Source organism: Panonychus citri, unplaced genomic scaffold (assembly GCF_014898815.1).
Source record: "Panonychus citri isolate SS breed McGregor unplaced genomic scaffold, ASM1489881v1 Contig00144, whole genome shotgun sequence".
In the NCBI taxonomy this organism is placed as follows: domain Eukaryota; kingdom Metazoa; phylum Arthropoda; class Arachnida; order Trombidiformes; family Tetranychidae; genus Panonychus; species Panonychus citri.
In genome coordinates, this window is record NW_026515549.1 from 405,045 (window position 1) to 429,353 (window position 24,309).

At 30.1% G+C, this 24,309-nt stretch overlaps 1 protein-coding gene across 2 annotated transcripts; it reads right to left on the bottom strand.

Annotated features, from left to right (window-relative positions):
• Positions 1-88: 88 nt before the first annotated feature.
• Positions 89-23,644, bottom strand: LOC128396514 (dendritic arbor reduction protein 1-like). 2 transcript variants are annotated; one of them, XM_053357109.1, is made up of 3 exons: positions 22,510-23,644; positions 3,094-3,357; positions 89-2,887 (listed from the first exon to the last, which is right to left on the bottom strand). In XM_053357109.1, exons 1-3 carry the CDS (start codon positions 23,009-23,011, stop codon positions 918-920), a joined length of 2,736 nt encoding a protein of 911 aa, XP_053213084.1. In that variant the 5' UTR covers positions 23,012-23,644; the 3' UTR covers positions 89-917. The 2 variants fall into 2 exon arrangements, with proteins under 2 accessions (XP_053213084.1, XP_053213083.1); XM_053357108.1 differs by lacking the exon at positions 22,510-23,644 and adding an exon at positions 9,632-11,634 and having other exon boundaries at positions 90-2,887.
• Positions 23,645-24,309: the final 665 nt, after the last annotated feature.

The window sequence follows — 24,309 nt, forward strand, 5'->3', positions numbered from 1 at the left end:
TAAACGGGATAATTAAACTTTCCTAATCATAACAATTAACTAATCATTTACCGTTATTCCGATTATCAGATTAATTGAACAAAAACAAAGAGACATTGAAAGTTAATCAGTGTAAATAACAAAAAGATTTTAATTGTTGTGTTTTAAACAGTTGATTTTTTTGTAAACATTTTCATTTCTCAATTAGATTAATACAATTAGATCGTTAATTAATTGATTGAATTAATTAATCGTAGATACCAAAGGTTGTCAAAATAGTAGTTGAAAAATGTTATGATAACATGAAGAGATGAAGATGGCAAGAGGAAGATTAAAATTGATTTGGTTTTGTGTCTTAATTGTTCACAATTAATGATATATATTTATATTATATTGGTAATCAATTAATTAACTGGATGGTGGACAATTGGACGATAGGAAGAGGTGAGGCAATTGTTGGTAAATAATAATTATTACAATTAAGAAGAGATAATCAAATGATCATTAGAATTGAGAAGTGAGGCTTCAGTGGTGAAGAAGAAACAAAAAAGTTGATGACAATTAAAAGATGATTAAATTGTTTGTGATTAAGGTGCATCTTGCAGAGTGAATCAAGTGAATGATTGGCAAACAATGATCAACGATAATTAATTAATTAATTAATAGCAAAAGCTCAATAGTGAGCAGAAAAAGAAACAATAAAATAGATTAACTTTTTTTCGAGTCCGATTTTTTTTTTATATGTATAAAGATTGGATTTTGAATTAGATCAAAATCTTTGTTGTGTTGATAAAATTAATTAATTGTATTAATTAGAAGGAACGGGGCAATCGGCGATTGTTTAATTAAAATGTATAACAATTAATTGAGTTGAGAAAATGATCAAGTTGATTTAATTGTTGTGCTGATCAATTTGTTTTTCTGGTTTCATATCAAACTTATTGTTGCGTTTGTTGGTGTTGTTGTTGAATTAAAAGGTGCTGTTGTTGTTGTTGGTGTTGGGGCTGGGGTTGGGGTTGTTGATGGTGATAATGTTGTTGGTGCTGATGGTGTTGGTGATGCTGATGATATTGTTGTTGTTGTTGTTGCTGCTGCTGCTGCTGCTGTTGTTGTTGATGATGTTGTTGTTGTTGGTGATCGTGTTGCTGTTGGTGTTGGTGTTGGATTGTTATTTGTTGGTGATGACCTAAGTTTGATATCGTTACTGTTGATGAGGAGGATGATGTAGCGGTGGCAGTGGTCGTTGGTGTTGAAGTTGTTGCTGTTGAGGATGTGGAAGCTGCTGATGCTGCCGCTGCCGCCGCTGCTGCTGCTGCTCTTGCAGCGCGAGAATTGGAGTGACCTCTTGATTCCCGTTTTACCTTTTGTTTTAAATGTACTTTTGCATGGCGTTTCTTTTCATCTGATCGAGCAAATTTACGGCCACAAAGGTCACAACTGAATGGCTTTTCACCGGTATGTGTACGAACATGAGTTGTCAAATGATCAGAACGAGAAAATGATCTCATACAAATGCGACATTGAAACGGCTTCTGGCCTGTGTGAATACGAATGTGTCTTGTAAGCTCATCTGAGCGAGAAAATCGACGATCACAAGTTTTAACTGGACAAGCATAAGGTCGCTCATGAACGGGAGTTTTACTTGGTCTATTGGGATATTTACGTGGCTTAACTGGCATCAATTTGATCGGAACTGGACTCGATTGATAAGCTTGGCTTAAAATTTCGTGACCTTTTGATGTGGCCTGATTGTATTCTGCTAAATTAGGTTCAGTTGTTGTTGTCTCACTTGTTGTGGCCGTGGACGAGGTCGTTCGAGTCGATCCCGCTGATGATGATCGAGCCAAATTGTCAATTTGATTACTTGTACTATTATTATTACTATTTGATCTGGATGAGGTTAATGATGAATTAGTTAATACGGTTGTTGATGAGGATGAAGATGATGTTGTATACAAAGGATTGGTTCCTAATGAATTATTACCCGTAATTGTTGATGATGATGAAGGTGAAGATAAACTGAGTGATGTAACATAACCACCGCTTTCTTGGTGTAAAACTTTAGGAATTATATTCGAAGTCGATCCACTCCCACCCCCTGAAGATGAATGAAGATGATGAATTGGCGATGCTGAGGTAAGTGTTTGATACTCTGTCAATGAAGATGAAGGCGGTGATGTTGTCCCACCCGAAGTAATTACAGTGGGAGCAACTACCACGGCAGTGGCAGTTGCACTTGGAAAAGTTGACCATTGGTATTTAGTTAAGTGTTGACCGGTCAAGTCTGAACTGGAAGCCGTTAAACGAGCAAAAATATCATCATTAGTTAACAAACTGTTGCTATTGTTTGAACTAATTAAGTTACTAGGATTGTTGGTGTTACTTGATTGAGAGCTGGCCTCAAGGGAGGTACCACCAAGATCGGTGACACTGGCGGGTGAATTTGTATATTCTGGTTTTACCGTAAACCCATCGGCAAAGGAAGAGCTTGAAAATGAGCTTAAAAGTTCAGTTGAATAGGAAGCATCAGATGACCCACCCTGAGCATCCGATGAGCTTAAATCATAGTGTGAATGTTGATGATGACCATGGTGACCATGGGGCTGATGAAGAGACTGAAGATGACCACTAGTTGATAGTGATGAGATATTGGTAAGCAATTGGTGACTCGAATGGTGATGTTGTTGTTGTTGTTGTTGCTGTTGATGATGATGATGGCTTTGATGAAGAAGATGAACTGATGAAGGATGAGAGAGATGATGTGATTGTGGATGATGAGAGAGATGAGGTTGAGGGGAAATCGTTCCAGTGACCATGCACAAACTTGGATTAAGAGTTGAACACAATTGAGTTGATTGTCCAGATACTGATGTGGTTGTTGTCGTTAATCCACTGGAATATTGACCTCCTGTTGAGTTAATTCAAATGGAAACAATTAAAACTCTATGAAAATGATCAATTTGATTTTCATCAATAATTGTGATCAACTTATTTTCGTAAGTTGCATATGAACGTCAAGAGATGTCGTTAGTTTAGTTTAATTGGAAATTTACTTTTTCATCTCATTTTGTTAATTGTTGATACTCCAAGTTGATTGGGAGTAAATTAACTTACCTAATTGTTGTAGTTGTGATGCTGGAACTAAATTAATTATTGGAGAGTATAATGGTTTTTCTTGGATTAACCAAGATGGGGTTGAAACGGTTGATGCTGATGAAGTTGATTGTTGTTGATTTGTTTCTGTTTCCGTTAAATAAATTGATCCAGTTGTGCGATCTGAGTAATTAAGTCGATCATTACCTTCTTGGCGACCTGATGGACTATTGTACATGCTATCATCGGCTTCGCTTTTGTCCTGGATCGATCCAAGGGCTTCGGCTAAAATTCAAATTGAGAAGAGACGAAAAATCAACAATTAGAACAAGAAATCAATACTTTAACTTGATTGTTACAATTTTAGACATTTTCAATCAATCAATGTCCCTTTTAATTGCCAGAACTGTAATACTTTGTTAACTAAACATTAAAATCAATTAAGTTCATCAAAATGAATTTAAATTTAAATTTCAACCAAATTTATCAGTCGATGAGCAAATGAAACTTTAATTAAAACCGTTTACTAATTATAATTAGAGACAAAATTCAAATGAAACCATTGATTGAATTAAACGCAAATCAAGAGACAAATTGTTGATCAATGTTTAATTAATCAACTTTAACAATTTGTGGTTGTTTGATTATTCAATTTGGATCAACAATTACCTATCAACCTATCAAATGACAACAATTAAAAAGAAAAACTTTTCATTGATTGACAATAAAGTGTTTGAATTAAACACCATCATGATAATCAACAATCAAGAAAAGTTTCACTTTCTTGATAACAATTCATCTTGTGTAAGATTAAGTGACAATTAAAAGATTAATAACCATTTTGTTTACAGTAATTAGCATGAAAATATTTAACTTTAACACTAATCAATTTAAATTGTTGCCTCCTTGATGTTTTGATTACTAAATTGCTTAGGTAAGCTGAAAATACTAAGTTATCAACATAATCTGGTTGGTTCATGGTTAAAGTTAAATTGTTGTTGTTTCATTATCTAAACAGTTGTTAATAAGATGGATTAGATTCTTGGGAGTGAATTACAGAGAGAGAGAGAGAGAGAGAGAGAGAGAGAGAGAGAAGATGATGATTAAGCTGATGAAGATTACGATTAAGATGAAAAGATAGATGCTGATGAAGTAGTAAGTTTGACGATTATGCCAGATTTCAATGTAACTGTTAACTCTTTAAACTAATCAAGTGACAATAGTAAACAATCAGTGTCAATCATCAGAATTGAAAGATTATCATCAGATTGTAAAGTAAACAATTGATGAGAATTGAAGATAATATTCTGATGGAAACTTGAATTTTTACGAGTTTTTCTTATTCGATTGATCAAATTTAACCTCCTCATGAATCTATTGACTTGTCTAATTGTTGATCAGTTGATTAGTTTTAAATTATGGGCTAAATACTGAGCTCAGTAATTGATAAATTGTCGACCATTCTAGTTACTCGGGATGATGGAGTGTTTCTATTTTCTGACATTCGCATCTTAGGAGAGTTGCAGGGATGAGGATGAAGATAAAGATGAAGATGAATATGTGACATGAGAAGTGAAGATAATAATGAGTGGAGAATATTTTTCTTTTTTTCGAAATGATAAAAAGTTCTTGGCACGATTTTTACCATTTTTTGGCGGGCGTTTAATGTTAGTATAATATTAGAGCTTAATTCAGTTTAAATCTAATAATCAGTGGCCCTTTTCATGTAACATCTTACACCCAAGGCGCCTTTTCAAGAAGATATTCAAACTCCCCTGACAGGGAAAAAGATGAAACCATGATGATAAAATGATGATAATGATGATGATGATGATTCTCTATCAAAAAAGCTTTCAGCATCTATGAAGAGACTCAAAAAATCATCTTTGCAACAATTAATGACTCAGAATAAAAGTTGGAGTTAATTTTAGCCTTAATCTCAATTGTGAGTCTCTTGTTTTCACTCAAACCGAATAATTAACTTTAATCATTGGTTAATTGTGTCATTTAATTGTTTATCTTGTTTTCTTTAAACATTTCCACAAGTTTGTAACAATTAACTTGATTGTTTCAAAGATTATCATTCACAAAGATAATCAATTAGATACTTTTTTTTGTTATCATAATATATTAACAAAAATTAGTCAATCGATTTAGTTAATTAAACTCTATTCGTCTAAATCATTTGATTAGATTGTTTCAATCGTATCATAATCAACAATGGTCACTAATTGTTACTATTATCAATAGATTATCGTTAGTTATCTAATAGTGAATGTTAATTGTTGATGATCAGAAATTTAAATTTTGGCTCACAATTAAATGCCAATAGTAAGAGATTGGGATTTTTTTCTTTCCTTAATGTTTCCTTAATTGTTAACAATTTAGTTTGCTAATCATCACGAATTGCAACAACCTGTTGCCTCAATGTTGATTGTTGATTGTTGATGGTTAATAGTTGTTAATCTTTCCGTGATTAATACCATATAGGGTAACCACGGCCTTGTTCTTGATTTAACAATTTAAAGTTAATCAACATGATCCTCGTAAACCAGTTACAATCAATTGATTAACCATTAATATTAACCTTCTCACAATCAATTTAAAATATACTAATTCAATATTTATTTATAATTAATAACAATTTGATCAACAGAAACACCAAAAAAAAAACTCATTGATTTTTAATTGTTGGTCTAATTTAGTTGTTAAACTTTTTTTCCTTCACTAATCATCTTGATGATTAATCCTAATTGGTTAAGATGTAAAAACAATTTGTCAGATTTTGACGATAATCAATTGATTTTTCCCCAACTTTTTACAATTAAAAGTTGAAATGACAACAATTAACAATCTAACCTTGGACTCATGATAAAATATACCATTATAATCAAGGTTAACTAATGTTAATTGTATACAATTAGCTTGATCATGATTAGCTCCTAATACCAATATCGTGCTGATAATTGTAAATAAAGGGGGAGGAAAGGAATCATCTTAATCATCTTAATTATTCATTATAATTCATTTTTAATTGTTACAATTTCTGCATCAAATTGTTTTCTGTTTTAGCTGATTTCAAATAATCAAGATCAACAATTTCATTGGCGTGATTAAGATTAACCAACAACAACAACAATTAAGCAAAATATTTAATACAATTGGTTAATTTGTATACACATGCAACGAGATTGATGATTAACTTTTGATTGTTACTTGATTATCATAATCTGTTTGTAATAAAAACCTTTTGCTGGATAATCAAGGATCATAAATACAATTCAATTGTTAAAATTATTTGAAACAATTGTTAATCCACATAGTAAATGATTAGCAATTAATTTTGAAACCATTTTCCATTTGCATTTTTCTGGCAACAATGTTTACAAATCTATTCATCAGCTGATCGGAAAGATAAAAACTTACGGATTAAGATTAAGATATAATCAGTTGATTATAAACTAAAATTGAAGTTTCACCTAATTGCAAATCAATTTGTTAAATCATTTTACAACCAACGACAAATGATCATTTGTAAGCAATTGATTAATTGTTTGCTAAATTATCATTATATTGAGAGTTGATTTATTTTGTTAAACCCAATCAATTTATTGATTAACAGTTAATTTCCCTCTTAACTGTGAGATTTAAGATGAGGATGAAAAAAACAAGATGAATAATAAAATTTGGCATCAGACTAAATCTACACTTAGACCATAAATCTTGATCTTAATCATCCTTTTATCCTCCTCTGTGGTTATCCTCCTTAATCTGAACAATATTTCCCAACTTATCATCTACTTCATCATCTTTATCTGAGAGAGAGAGAGAGAGAGAGAGAGAGAGAGAGAACAAATTGTCAATCCCTTCAGTCATCCATAGATTATCATCTTCAGGGATAAGATGAAAAAGTTGCCAAAACTTTTGGGATCAGTTTAATCTTCACTTGTTTGCTTCTTGTTGTGGTTTTTTAAACATGATTGATGATAAAACATTTGATTTGGTCGTTAATTACAAAGATAATCAACTGATCACGACTGATCAAAACAAAATAAATCAATAAATTGTGTTAATTAAACGATAGAGCTTAAAGGTTTATTAAAGGTATACGATGTAATTTGATTAACTACTCGTTTCTATTTCGTCTTGTGTAACTTTCAACAAGTTTGATTCTTCAGATGCTCAATTTTGGTTCGATTTTGTTGTTGATGTTAATTGTTGATCAAATGTTGTGATTAAATGTTTAATTAGTATTATATTAAACACCGTTTAGCTGTTAATTGTTAATTTAAGATTTGTTTTTTGTTCTGTTATATAAAATAACAATTAACTGTATCGTTTGATGTTGATGGTGTTTATTAAATGGCTGAAAAACAACAAGGTGATGAAAATGAAAACAAATGAATCAAAATCAGCTGCTTATTGAGATCATCTTTATGAGGATAAAGATGAAGAAGATAAAAAAAGTATGATGATGATGATGGATGGGGATGAAGATGAAGGATGAGGAGCAACTTCATCTTCATCTCCATCATTACGATACTTGACTTGATACAAAAGGTAAATGAAGACTGCCCTTGAAGATGAAGATGAAGATGAAGAAAGAGAGAGAGAGAGAGACGGAATGATAGAGAGAATCAGGTTTTAAAGAAGAGAGAAAGAGAGAGAGAGAGACAAATGATGAAATTGATAATAATGATGATGACGAAATGATAGAAACATATGATTATTGTAAAGGGTTTTATCATTTGTGGAGATTCAATTGATCAGATAAAATGAACACCAATCAATTATTCAGATAAAGAATAAGCGATTAATCAATTAATTTACGAGAATAAATCAGTTGATCAGATTTAATTACAAAGAAAAGAAAACGCGTGTTTCTATTTATCACCCAACCTTCTCTTTCTTTTCTTTCTTTTTCACTCAGACAACTTTACTTTTTTTCTTTCTTCTCATTCTTTCTCTTTCTCTCCTTCTCTCTCTTCTGCTTCTTCTTCTTCTTCTCTCCCTCTCTCCGTCTCATATCCATCATCTTAATCTTCATCAAATAAAACAAACTAATAAACTCTAATATTAGTTAATAGACAAAAAAGGTCAATTGATGAGTCACAACAATATTTAAGATCATCATGATGATCATATCATCATCATTATCACCATAATGAAGAAGATGAAAGAATAACTTTTAAGTCAAAGAGAGAGAAAATATAACAGAGATTTTAGGAAAAAGGTAATCAAAAGATGAGGAAGAAGAGGAAGAAGAAACGATGAAGATGATGATGAATGAAGATGCGAGTGAAAGGATAAAAGGAATGACGAAAGATACTTTTCGTTGTTTATTCTGATTCGTCTCGAACTAAAAAATCGAATATGAAAATAGCGCCTCACAGTAAATTCGAAAAACCAGATGAATTTCATCCTCATCATTTCTCTTCCAGTTACTCTCTTATTCTCTCTCACTCTTCCGCTCACTCATTCTCTCATTCTCTCTGTTTCTCTGTCTGATTGTATCTACTTTTCTTTGTCTCTTTCTACTTCACTTTCGTCCTTGATCTTGAAAAATCTCCCTTTCTTTTACTCCTTTACTCTCTTTCTCTATCCTTCTCCCTCCTCTCTCTCTCTCTCTCTCTCTCTCTCTCTCTCTCTTTCTTTCTTTTTTTCTCTCGGTCTCCTCGTACTTTCTCCCTTAGGTAAAGTTATTGATTTTTATCTTCATCATTTTCGTCTCTCCTTCTCATGTGTCTCTATCGTCGGAAGCTGAACATTAACCTCTACTCCCTCATGAAATTCACGATCTGACTCAGAACTTATCCTGAGACTCACTCCTTATCATCTCATTCTTCATGATAATCAGACATGACCTTTTCCCTTTTCCCTTTTACCGGAAACTCGAGTTACTCGAATAAGAAAAATTATTTTTTTTCTCATTTCAATAAAATGAATAAGATGAAGATGATAAGATTCATGACAGAGAGTCAGAGGAAATTGTCATCATCCTAATAATAACAGTATTTAATCATTAGGTGATCATCTTCATCTCCATGATAATCATTATAATCTTTAACCAAATTTTCAAAAGAAAAGGAAAAAAATTCCAATAGTAAGAATTGAAATTCACTTCATCTCCATACCAAGGGAAATACTGAATTATCATGACCATCGTCCATGATTCATACCACCCCCTGATCTTCATCTCTCATCCCTCCTCCAACTCTCTCATCTTCACTCAATTGAAAACCAACAGGTAACTAATAATTCAAATAATTTTCCTTGTAAGTTTCATATTACAATTACGGACTATCAGTTAATCATCATTGATGATAATTATAATCAACGATGATCATGGTAATTGTAATGAGTAACCCAGACGTTAATCAGTCTGGTTTAATCATCAGCATGATAAACATGATAACATATGTTCATTGATTGAATTTTCAAAGTGAATTACTATTTTTTCCCATTGACTTTCATTCATTTTAATGTCAGTGAACTTAAATTGTTGGAAATTTAAAATTTGTGTCTTAATTGTTTCTCAATTGTTGTGTCACAAAATTACCTGATATTGGAAGTGGATCTGGTATTGAAGTTACTACACAACTGAAAAAGGCAGAGACTCCATTGGAAGTTGATATTGGAGTATTAAGAGATTCATTTGGATCATCCATTATATTATTACTATTTGGATTAGGATTAGGATTAGTATCACTTGAATTGGATTCGTGGATTGCACTACAACTATTGGGACTATTTGGATTGGTGTCTTCGGCAGTTGCCGGTTCATCGATTGAACCTTGTGATTTTAATTGTTGATGATTAGTATTATTACTATTATCTGAGATAATTGTGATTGGTGATGATGAACAGGATTTAGTATTAATTAAGCTAATTGATGTTGGTCGTCTATGATGATGATGATGATGTTGTTGTTGTTGTTGTTGTTGATGGTGATGATTGTGTTGATGGTAGAGTTGATTAAGTGGTATATCAGCTGATTGTAGTGAAGTTGTTGTTGTGGCTAGTGGAGGTGATGAGGATGATGATGATGAAGATGAAGATGATGTTACAAGGGTGACAATACTGGACCCTAGAAGGGGAGGTGAGATAACTGTTGATAAACTAACTTCACTTAAATCACAATCAGTTGAACTTTCATCCGAATCGTGGTTTAATTTATATGAATCGAAGCTAAATGTTTGAGGCTCAACGGACAAAGTGACCTGAGACAGGATACCGTCCATAATCATATTTGCCTTGTGACAGATCAATGATGTCAGATGATAATAATAAAACAATTAATTAGATAATCAATCTAAAAATTACTAATTTTTTGGACCAAATCACCAATAATAAGATTTGAAACAACAATTAACCACTAAGTAAATTGAAAATGAAACGATGAGAAATTAAAAATTAATGTTGACATGACAACAATTTATAAACAACAATTAATTAATTTTCTTTTAAAATTGTCACTAATTAACTTGGCACTTGACAGGGAAAGAGTGAAATAGTGAAAATATCAATTGATTAACATGAATGAATTTCGTACCAACGACAAAGTGATTGAAAAAAATGTTCTAACTTGTTGTTAACAAGATGATCAACTAAATCAACAGATTGTAAAATCGATAAAATTAAATTAATGATGAAGAAGGAGAAGAAAAAATCAACAATTTGTGACAATCAATTGTTACACTTTAACTAATAAGACACGAAGATGATTGGTAACAATTTAAAAAGAAACAATTAAGAAACAAAGATTCACAATCAATGGTAAAATATAATAACTTCAGTTGCTCAGTTGGTGTTAAATTGTTGTTGATTATCATTGTAACTGAAACAAAAAAGTTGAAATCAAGTTGATCACTGGAAATGTTGCTTTCTAATGTTGTTGTTGTTACGAGTTGGCTGAAAATTTTCATGAATGAAAACCACGACCACTTATCTCCTTTTAAGGTACACCGGAACCAGAATTCATCCAATCAGAATCTACTATTTTACTATTTCATTCAACGTCAAAATGACGTTATTACTCCAGTTATCATGCGCTCTTCATGTTAGTTATCTTCATCTTTTCTCTTTCTTTTCTCTCTTTCTTTTTTGGCATCAAGTCAAATTTTACTCTTTCTCTTGGTTCATCTTCATCTTCATCTTTTTCTCTGTCTCTCTCTCTCTCTGTTTTTTTCTTTCTTTTTCGTTTTCTTTCGTTTCTTCTTCTCGGTTTTCCATCTTTTAGTATTTCGTCGATCGATATTCGTATTATCGATTTTTCTTTTAGTTCTTTTTTTTTCGTTCTTTGTTAATTCTCTCTTTCTCTCTGTTTCTTTTACTTCGATTTCCGCCAAACTTTGGAGTAACAATTTCTCATCTGATGATAATTCTGTAACATCTTTTCTTCCTTCATCTTCATCTTCATTTATCATCATTTTCACAATTTTCTCTGCTTCTTGTTTTCATTGATAAAAACAAAAGAAAAAAATTATTTCTTGTCACGTGACAATTAAATCATCTGTTGACAAGAACAACAATGTTTTAATATAACCCATTGGATTGAATAATAATAATAATCAATTTGATCTCTATGATGGTTAACAGTTAGAATGATTAATCAAATACAAATAACTGTATCTATTTATAATTATTAACCATTGTGATGATAATAATTGTTACGCATTGGGAGATGATGATTGTTGGTGATGAGGAAAAATGTTCAATTGATGATGAAGATAGAAAAGGTAATTGCTAACAATAGATTATCCAAATTATTTATTATTAGATCATCTTTCTCTCTCTCTCATCATCCTTTATCATCTTCATCATCTTCAGAATTTTCTTCTTTCTCTGAATTTCTCACATTTTTTTTGGCTTTTTTCCTCAAATATTCTTGGCATCATCTTCATCATCATCAACATTAAGTGTTAACATTATCATGTGTTCACAGGTTTACACTGATAAGATGATGAAGATGAAGATGAAGATGAGGACATAGATAAAAATGACGACAATGCTTGTGAATGATGATGATGATAATGATGATGAGATGAGTAAGAATAATAAAAAGTGAAAGATGAAATCTCATCCATTAACCCAGTCACAGATAAACAAAGATGATGAATATGAGGATTAGGATTAAGGATAAAGATAAGGGATAAAGAAATGGATGAGAGACTGTAACAGGAAAACCGTTAAATATTGTAAAATAACATTAATATTATTACAATTTAGTAATTAAATTGTTCACCAGAGACTCAAATTTACCCTATCCACTAATTTTTAATTGATATTCATTGAGTAACAATCAAATAACCAATAAGTTTCCGATCCCAATCAACTGTATTATCCAATAATAACCATAATCACGTCAATTTAAATTGATTACAATCAAATCTATTAATACAATTTATCCGGAAATAGTTTCATAATTAAAATAGAAACAAAAACAATTTCATAATCAATTAGATCAACAATCAAATTAAATCCATTGGTAATTAATTGTATGTTACCAAGTATTTTGTTTGAAAAGAAATAAAAAAAACGTGATTTAATTGATAGTTGAATTACTTAATCTTAATTAATCGGGATGTTTAATTGATTATAGTTAAACGTGCTTGTTGATCAACAATTAACTCACCAAATTTTGTTGTTGATATATTTATATGGCCTTTGATTGGTCAATTGATTGTTATACCTGTTGATTAATTGGATAAATCGGTTATGTAATGTCAACATTGGTAACCATGTAAACTAAACTGTCATCAATTGATTATTATCATTAGTGATAATCATCATTAACATTGATTAAATTGTCTATTAATAGATTGACAAACAATATCAATGGTTAATAACTATTATTAGATTAATAAATGATGATAATGACAATTTATTATATTATTATATTACTTGAGTTAGAACTCTGAATATCTTAATAATATTAGTTATCGACATCGAATATGAGTAAGAGAGAGAGAGAGAGAGAGAGTTCTAACTGTTTTTTTCGTCGAGGAAACTAAAATTCGTTGAACTTGAACTTCGAGAGTTTAATAACGAATCAATTATTACTAAATATAGAGATTGATTAGTCTCGATTGTAACCATTTAAATAACTGATATTAGTTTATTAGTGATTAGATTATTACGATTACGTTACTAACCAATGATTAGAACTTTTTTTCTTCACACCAATTCATTTATCGAGTTTATGATAGAAATCAGAATGAAATGGCTCGAGATGATGACGATGTTCAGGGTGGAAATTTACGTAGAAAAGAGTAAAAAATTATGTACAAACTAAATCAATTCGAAGTCTGTTTTTACGATCAACTAGTTTTGTTTACAATCAGATTATTTACTGTTGAGTTAATTGTGACCGAATTTGAGAGAAAACTATTTTCCGAACCTTTCGAAATCATGATAGTGATTGGATCTGAACAATTCGTCAGAACTTTTTCCCTCTCTGATGGGAAGAAGAAAAAGATAATAGTCTCTCTCTCTCTCTCTCTCTCTCTCTGAATTTCTGCCAAAAAGAAGACACAAAGATAGTGGATGATGAAAATGTCTCAGAAATTTTTGGCACTCAGGTTGAATTTTGTTCCCTGATTGTGGCTGATTAAAGAATAGTTTTAAGGGTGAACAATAGACTTCATTGTTAATCGCAAATTAATGGTGTGATCACTGCAATTAACGGGACTGATTGTCAACTTGTGTCTTAATCAACGATAATAATACGATTTGATCTGTCTCAGAATGGAGATCAAATTTTGAATAATTTTGATGATTTATTAACGAGAAAAAGTGATGGATGATTTACCTCGCAACTGTTATGATGATTGACTGAATGTTTGTTGATAAAAATCATCTAATTATGCTGATTGTTATCGATATTATTTAATAAGCAACATTTGAACGAAAAAGCTCAACAGGTATTTGATTTGTATCCTTTATGCTCAATTTTGGGTCGATTTTGTTGTTGATGTTAATTGTTGATCAAATGTTGTGATTAAATGTTTAATTAGTATTATATTAAACACCGTTTAGCTGTTAATTGTTAATTTAAGATTTGTTTTTTGTTCTGTTATATAAAATAACAATTAACTGTATCGTTTGATGTTGATGGTGTTTATTAAATGGCTGAAAAACAACAAGGTGATGAAAATGAAAACAAATGAATCAAAATCAGCTGCTTATTGAGATCATCTTTATGAGGATAAAGATGAAGAAGATAAAAAAAAGTATGATGATGATGAGGATGAGGAGCAACTTCATCTTCATCTTCATCTCCATCATCATTACGATACTTGACTTGATACAAAAGGTAAATGAAGACTGCCCTTGAAGATGAAGATGAAGAAGAAGATGAAGATGAAGAAAAAAGAGAGAGAGAGTGAGAGAATCAGGTTTTAAAGAGAAAGAGAAAGAGAAAGAAAGAGAAAGAAAGAGAGAGACAAATGATGAAATTGATAATAATGATGATGACGAAATGATAGAAACATATGATTATTGTAAAGGGTTTTATCATTTGTGGAGATTCAGTTGATCAGATAAAATGGACACCAATCAATTATTCAGATAAAGAATAAGCGATTAATCAATTAATTTACGAGAATAAATCAGTTGATCAGATTTAATTACAAAGAAAAGAAAACGCGTGTTTCTATTTATCACCCAACCTTCTCTTTCTTTTCTTTCTTTTTCACTCAGACAACTTTACTTTTTTTCTTTCTTCTTATTCTTTCTCTCTTTTTCTCTCCTTCTCTCTCTTCTGCTTCTTCTTCTCCTTCTCTCCTTCTCTCCCTCTCTCCGTCTCATATCCATCATCTTAATCTTCATCAAATAAAACAAACTAATAAACTCTAATATTAGTTAATAGACAAAAAAGGTCAATTGATGAGTCATAACAATATTTAAGATCATATCATCATCATTATCACCATAATGAAGAAGATGAAAGAATAACTTTTAAGTCAAAGAGAGAGAGAGAGAAAATATAACAGAGATTTTAGGAAAAAGGTAATCAAAAGATGAGGAAGAAGAGGAAGAAGAAACGATGAAGATGATGATGAATGAAGATGCGAGTGAAAGGATAAAAGGAATGACGAAAGATACTTTTCGTTGTTTATTCTGATTCGTCTCGAACTAAAAAATCGAATATGAAAATAGCGCCTCACAGTAAATTCGAAAAACCAGATGAATTTCATCCTCATCATTTCTCTTCCAGTTACTCTCTTATTCTCTCTCACTCTTCCGCTCTCTCATTCTCTCTGTTTCTCTGTTTCTCTGTCTGATTGTATCTACTTTCCTTTGTCTCTTTCTACTTCACTTTCGTCCTTGATCTTGAAAAATCTCCCTTTCTTTTACTCCTTTACTCTCTTTCTCATCCTTCTCACTCCTCCTTCTCTCTCTCTCTCTCTCTCTCTCTCTCTTTCTTTTTTTCTCTCGGTCTCCTCGTACTTTCTCCCTTAGGTAAAGTTATTGATTTTTATCTTCATCATTTTCGTCTCTCCTTCTCATGTGTCTCTATCGTCGGAAGCTGAACATTAACCTCTACTCCCTCAGAACCCGATCCGACTCAGAATTAACTTCCTACCTCTTCCCTTTCACATCACTTAAGATGATCAAACATCATCATGACCTTTTCCTTTTAACCGGAAACTTATCCAAACTTTTAATGAAATGAAAGGATAATTCGTACTCTCAAAGTTCCTCGAACAGGATTTATGACCTTCTGGCCATTTTCACGAAATCCATTCATCTACAGAGATCCAATTTCGATGTACGCTCACTTCAACATCGAGAATTCCAATAAACTACATTTTGATACAAATCTTCAAGTTCAACAACTTTTCATTTTCTCCTGGGGGATCAACCAAAATAGGAATTAGGATATTCGAGTGTTCAATTGAAATAGAAAAAAAACCGGAAAAGGAAGAAATTCAAAAACCATGGTAATAATTTATTCGGAATTAAATAAAACCTGATGACATAAACTATCTCGATCGAATTGAACTCAAAACCAAAACTCGAAAGTTGATCGATAACAAATTCGATAATTCTACCTTATATAACTTTCGTCACAACGAACCATCAGTTATCTAATTAGTCCATTAATTCATCAACTTTACTATTTCGAAAAACTATTCATACAAAGTTACATTGAAATCGAACTATTCTTAGAACTTGCATCTGAAGCGCCATCTAGTTGATCGCTTTACAGTTGACAGGAAAACGAAACAATTAATTAATGATGGAATCAAATGATTAATTGATCAATCCAATTAAATATTTTAAATGATCAATTTTTCTCGTATGAATTATTAAATTTTTCCGCCAGAAAAAGTTGAAAGGTCAAAATTTCATCTATTTACCTTTGAAATTAAGCCTGTGACATTTTCACCATTGACATTTAAACAAAAAGAGTTGCCAACAAATGAAACATTAACAATTAAACAATCTAATTAATTAATTGTCCTACGAAATGATTCAATTACGATAAACCACAATCTAGCCTATTGATTAAATCATGTTCATATGCCCTGGAGGCTATATAATTAATCAGATCAGAATCTTTCATATCATATGTTAATCATTCATACAATTAAGGTGTGACCTTTGTGTTTACCTTGATTATAATCATCAATTAATTTGATTTGTTTGAGCTTCTTCATTTTTTTTAATTATTTGATCTCAACATTGTAACAATTTGTTTTGATCATAAACAATTAATTAGTCAAATTTACCTCATCACCCACTCGATAATATATCAATTTTTTCATAGTTAATAAAATTTTCCGGAACAATGTTAATTGGGTGATAATTATGATGATTAATTTGATTATCGGTTGACGTTCATCAAGCTAATTGTTGAATTAAATTATTTAATTTCATCAGTATTATTATTAATTGAATCCTAATTTTTTCGTCTCTACTTTTTGAAGGTTACAACTTATTATCATAATCTAAATCTAATTAGAAATTATAATTACTTTTCATTACTTATTCTCTATATTAAATGTAACAATTTACTAATTTCTTCATTTTGGTTAATGAATAGTTAATTTGGCCATTACTTGATTATCTCTTGATTGTTAGCGATCATCAAAGTAACATGATAAAGTTTAATAAGGTTACAACAATATAATAATCAAATGGATTCCATGTTTGTTAAGATTTACACTAATTACAGAATTGAGTTGATTGTTTACTCAATAGTTTGATGATCATTATGATTAAGATGATTAAGATGATGAAGTTCAGGGTGGGTGGAAATGATCATCATCATCATCAGGGTGTCCATTTATGGTATCCACCCGATAATTTGATTCATATTGTATTTGGTTTTGTTTCGTCCTCATTGTTAATCAAATCAAATCAAATCATGATCAACAATCAGCACTCAACATAAATCATAACAACAATTTATGATCCACTTAAATTAACGTTTGATTGTCAACGATTAACTTTGATTTTTTTTCTACTTCTTCAATGGTAACTATTGTTTCCGAAAATTATTATTATTATGATCAAGTTAATTGTTGGAAGTTTAAATTGTTTTAAATAAACTATAGTTTTCTGTTGAAAATTAATCCCTTTTTTGGTGAATTAACATTTGGTAAATTATATCAAGATGATTAAGTAAATTTGTTGTTAATTGTGAGCTCACAATCAAGGTTGAAATATTAAACTACGATTGGGAAGTTTAATTGAGATTTAAATGATTAAATTGATTGGTTGTTTCCTTTTTTGTTTATTTTCCCATCTTAAGTATCTAAATATAATTTAATTGTTGTATTAGAACAATCAACGAAAATTGATTGTTAAGGTTAATTTAGTTGTAAATCATTTCCAAGATTAAGATAATTAGTTTTAAACAAGGAATCAACCACAAAGCGGTTTGAGTCATAAGACACTGACGTAACAATTGATTACAATTAGTAAATTGTTTATGAATGAAAAGAGAGAGAGAGAGAGAGAGAGACAAAATTTAATCAAATTTGATGAACTAATTGATTAATTTAAATTTGTGACTTATCCCTACAACCATTTAAGGTAAATATTGCAACCATGATTTGTGATTAACAATCAACAATCAACAAAGTGTCCAAACACCTACAACAACAATTAACATTAACTGTTGATAATACATATTTAAATTAGCTGATGAGAGAGAAATTAAATTTAATTTCAAAATAATTAATTCATTGCAAATATTATTATTTTAAAAGTCAATTGATTTTCACCATTTAGGTGAAAAGTTAATTTAAATTGTGAACAAGTGAAAATTAATGAGAAGACAATTACAACAATTGTAAAAAGAAAATAAATATTTTAGATCACAAAATAGTAATTAACTTTAATTGTTAATCACTTTTGAATGTTAATCAACTTTTTCTAACAAATAAAAAGTCATCAATTCATATAAGGTAAAGGTAACCTCATATGGTGAATCTCATATATCGTTGCAACGTCTCAAGGTGCTTGGTGATGATCATAATCATCGTTGCTGATGATTAAATTAAATTGTTATCATCATCACTGTGACCTTCTAATTTACCTGTTATCATCCTCCTATTTATCATCATCATCATCATCTACCGGATCAATGGAAGATAAAAGTTTCCTTCAGGTTTTATTTTATGAATGAAATAAACGTAACCATGAATGGATGCGTAAAAACTGATAGTAGGATGTTAAGATAAGGATGATAAAAGATTATGAAAGATGATGAACCTTGAAGTTGTTGTTGTTGTTCATATTTCATCAATGAATCAAGATTATACGAATTGACAATTGATTATATAGGTAGTCGTGATTACGATCATCAATTAGTCGATATGGTTTTTACTATTCGAGCAAAATAAAGTTCTAACTTTTAGTTTTTTCCCTTTGTGGGTTGAAAACTTTCAACGTAATTTTTTTTCTTCGATCTCATTTCTTTGTTCAGGTTATCATGTTACTCTAATTACAAGTACATGTAAATTTATTAATCTCATTCATAAGAATATTGATATATTATGTTGTTCATCTTGGAAAATGTACTAATCATGAGTTCGAACTGAGGCCTTTCGAGTTCATCACTCTGATTATCTTTGTCATAGAAATGATCATCAAAATGTATTATAATCTTATTAATGGATTAACTTGAAATTCACTAATCACTTTCTCCTTTTCATGATTAATCTTGATAATCAGATTGTTTTTTTCTTGTCTCTTCTTTTCCAAACCATCGTAACAATTATAGCTACAATTAACTAATTTAAGAGAGAGAGAGAGAGAGAGAGAGAGAAAAAAATCAATGCAAATGATTTAATTACTAATTGTTGAAATCGTTTTGGCTATTAAATGGAATAAAGAAAATTAATTAAGCTGATTAAAGTTTTCTCAAGCTAACAATCAACTAATAACATTACCGAGATACAATCGGAAGTGATTCAATTAGCCTAAACCAAGTGATGAAATTTAGTTAATTGTAACACCTTTCGATTATCATCAGAAAGATACAACAATTAACAACCGGAAACTCAGGTAAATCAAGGCTTCAATAAACTCTCTCGATCCTCAAACGATGACATTTAAAGACAATTAAAAAAAATAATAAAATGCCAACAATAAGTTAACCCTGATAACAATTATTTGAATAATGAATTTATCATGATAATAAATGCCCCAGGGGATTTCATCATTTTTCAACAGGTAAACTTTGAAAAGGTTCAGGGGGTTGGTGATAGTGAAGGAAACTGAAAGAGTGGGTGGTGATTGTGTCTAAAATAATTTGTAACAAATTAGTTAATCAAATCAAGAAAACAATCAGAAAGTGTTATTGTTAATACTTGATAAACAAATAGAGGAAGAAAAAAGTTGTCAATGAACAAACTTTGACGATTTGAACTGTGATTGTGTTACTATTATTATTGTTATCGATTATCAATTGGGTAATCAAAATTTACTATCAAATAGTTTATTCAACTTGAATCATGATCAATTCAATTGTAACAACGATCATTGGGTTTCAATCATGTTGACAATTTAAATCGTTACAATGTTATCGTTAACATTTCGTTTTCAATTTCACCTACGAACCAAAAATTTTTTATTCTAAATCATTTGTTAACTGGTGATGATTAACATGATTATGAATGAAGAATAAGAGACGATGAAAAAATAGTTTATCATGAATGGATAAAAGTTCATAGGAAAGTTCACTGAAATTCATTCATGGAAATAGAGGAAGAAAATTCTGATAACTTACAACTTTTTTTCTCTTCTTTTTTTTCTCAATTGAATCTTCAATTCAATTGATACTTTTACTCACATTTTCCGGAAGTAGTAACAATTTTTCATTCTGATTAGATTAATTTATCAACCATTTCCATCATGGTCAATTGTTTGTGAGAGTTAATTGTTGAGAAGAAGCAAAAATCAATACAAATTCGCGAATAGTAAACAATTTAAACCATTATTTACCTCTTCTGGTTAATTGTGTTTATGTAAACAAATTAGTTACTTTTTCTGCTACTATTAACTAATATTGTATCATCATCATCTAGTTTAAACTGAATCAGCAGGAATCAGCAATTGAATTTAAATTGATAATGATTAAGATGAGACTCTTCATCCTCATCACCAAATCCACTGAGCTGTCAAAAGATTAACTTGATTCAATTGTTAACAATTTAACTTATATTTTGTAAACATATTGTACACAATCAACTATACTTTGAATGGGGCAAAAGTTAATTGTGATTAAGTTGATTATTATAGTAACAAATCAATGGTTTTTTGTTCACATGTTAATTGTTAACTAATCAATTCGATAAGTTTAATTTTTAAATATTCAATTTGATAATAATTCACCAATTGAAATCAAGTCAATCATGAATGTTTAATTATAAACCATTGTGATTAATCATGTTAATCTTAATTGATCAAATACTATTTCCGATTGATTGTCAATTATTAAAGTTAATTAATCAATTGTAACGCCTTAATATTTGAATATCATTTAACATTGATTATGAATTTAGAAAGCAAAATTTTTGACAAATTAACTGAAGCAATTAAATTAATCATTTGTAAAACTGATCATGTGTCATAATCATTAATCATATTGAACCAAATGACAACAATCAAAGTAACAATTAAGTTTTACATTGAGATGCAATTACAATTACAGTTGACGATAAACAATTAAAAAAAAATCCATCGTTTTGTTTGATTGGTTATCAATATCAATAGATTAGTTAATTGGATTAAATTGAAGGGATTAAAACTTAATCAATTGATTTAATTGATAAATTAAATGATTGATTGAACAAATTTGATAATGATAACCCTTATGAAGCATATCAATTGCTAACCAATTGATTTAACTGAAAGGGAGTAATTAAATTAAACTATATTTTATGTAATCAAAAGGTAAACAATTTGCATGATCAAACAATTAACAAAGTCAACGATGTTGGTTAATGACAAAATTAGATATTAATCACAATTAATGTTAATCACTTTTCACATTGAATACTAAGAAAATTGTTTTTTTTCTGGGTTGGAACCAGAAAATTTAATTTAATTGTGTTATAACCATTTACGGGAGTCGGGGCTAGTTGTTTATGATTAGTAAATTGTTGAGTAATTTAGTTATCCTATAAAAGGTTGAACATGATTTAACAAGCTGAATCTATAATGTTAAATGGTAATTAAGATGATTGTCAACTTTAAATTGTTCAAGTTGAAAAGCAACAATTAACTGGAAAGATAAACTTTTAAAGGAGATGAGAGGGAAAAAAAAGTTTCAATTGACAACATTTAATTAACTAATCACAATCAATAAGCAATGATACACAACATCAACTTAATTATTAATTGATTATTGTACTAGGTTAACAATCAATTTAATCATTAACCATAAATTGATTGAATATTGAAATTTAGTGCAACTTTTCAACCAAGATGATGTTTAATTGTTGTCAAAATGAATTGGTCCGGATGTTGTTGATTGCTGTTAACAATTAACATGATATCGAGATGATATAGAAAGTGGTAGACGACAATTAATTTAATTGTAAACCCTTTTAAAGTAATCAAATTGATACCAACACCTTAGTAATCATAATGATTATCATCACAAGTTTTGATTGCTACTTTGATTATGATGAAAAATAAACTCAGGTAAATATAATAACATATAAAAGATGAGGATGATTAAGATGATGAGGATGATAACAAAGATGATAAAATGATGATAATGAGTAAGATGATTAAATAAATTAAATGGTTTAAGGTCATTTGCAACCTACATCATTTTGTTTTTCATCCTCATCATCAACTTTAATCATCAAGTGAATTAAAAAAAAACTTTGATTTCAAATGAGATTGACTGACAATTAATATCAAGACAATGATCAGTTAATTGTTTTCACAATGATTATTAATTGTGTTTACCTTTAATTGGACTATTAAATGCTCCTTGGTAAAGCCAATATGAACTGAGTCCATTGTAGGGTGATGAATAATTTGTTGATTGTTGATCATCTTGTTGCTGGTGTTGATGGTGATTAATTGCCGAGGGGGAGTTGGAGTTTATTGTTGATTGAGTCTCATTGTAATCAATTAACTGATTTGATTCAATTAACGATGATCCTGTTGTAATCACGGAGGCTGAAAGTGTCGGCGATATTGATGCAACGGCCATTGAGGGCCAATCGAAGCACCTTTTGCCCATGTTACTTTGATTGTCAGCAATTAAATTAACTGATTGATTGTCACCTAATCTTTGTTGGTTATTGTCTTGATTAATGGCACTATTTGATTCACTGTTGTTTTCAGTTAATTCTGATTGTTGGTCACTATTAACGAAACTAATGATCGGACAATTAGTTTTATCATCAACAATTAATAAATTACTTTCCCTATTACATTGATCTGTTGGTCTATTGCCTTGCATTAATTTTAATTAGTTAAATTAGTTTACTTTGTCTCACAGAAATTAATTAATTACAAGTTAAACTAAATCAGTTGATTGGTGAAATTGATTGAAAACAATAACAATTAGATGACAAGAAAAATGTTGATACTTTTACAATGGTAACAATTAAAAACCTTTAATAGATTTTGAGTTAACAATTTAAATATGACCAATTGAAACAATCAAAGATCACATAACATTATTGTTGTAATTGATTTCAAATTGTGTGAAAATTAACTGATTAACAATCATAATCAACACGAAGAAATCACCTTTAATCACAATTTAGTTGATAAACACAATATTCCGAGTGTGAAGATTGGTTGATAATGGTGATTAGTTAATCACAATTATATCAAAATGAAAGTCACACAGTAAAATAATCAAATTGTAACAATTAGATTAGTAACATTGTAGTTTGATGAAAAAACTTTTTCGTGTATCAAAAAGCGTCAATACAATTTGAAGATAATCTTGAAGATGAAGATTAAGATAATCTGATTAGTCTGGGGAGTTAATTGGATTCGATTAACCGGTAACCCATTAAATTTAATTGCGATTGAATTGAATTAAATTCCGATGAAAACTCTATGGGTAAAATAGTGAGAGTAAATTGACACTGAGTTGAACAGATGATTCGATTTTCAATGAATGAAAAAAAGAGAGATGAAGAGAGAGAGAGAGAGAGAGATAGAGGGATGATAATGATAAAGATGAGGATGATGATGATAAGAATGAAAGAGAAAAAGAAAGAGAGAGTATCAACAGGTAAGAAAGAGTAGGATGAAAGGAGTTAGCGGTTCGCAAACCGCGTGGGTGAACTTAAGGATCTTCTCTCTCTTTCTCCATTCTCTTTCTATTCTACTATCTCTTCTCATTTTTCATCTTCATCTTCATCTTCATCTTCATCCTCATCATCTTGTTACCACCTCCCAGTTCCATCCCAGTTTATCACTCATCTTCATCTTCATCATGAGAATCTTCAATTTCTTATTCATCAATTTCCCCTTGAACCCTTTTCCATAAAATCATCTATACATTTAGTTAGATTTTAATTCACTGGGTGACAATTAACTAATTTCCCCATCAGCTGACCAACTTTAACTGTCTTCTCATGGAAACAATTAAGATTCTGATCAATTGAATCTCCATTCTCTTGAATAAGTTGATCTGTTAATCGTTTCAAACAATAAGATTGACAATTGAATCTAATCTGTGTAATTCTAATTCTAATTCTGATTATGTTGATGGTTAACAATTAAGCAAATCAACTCGGT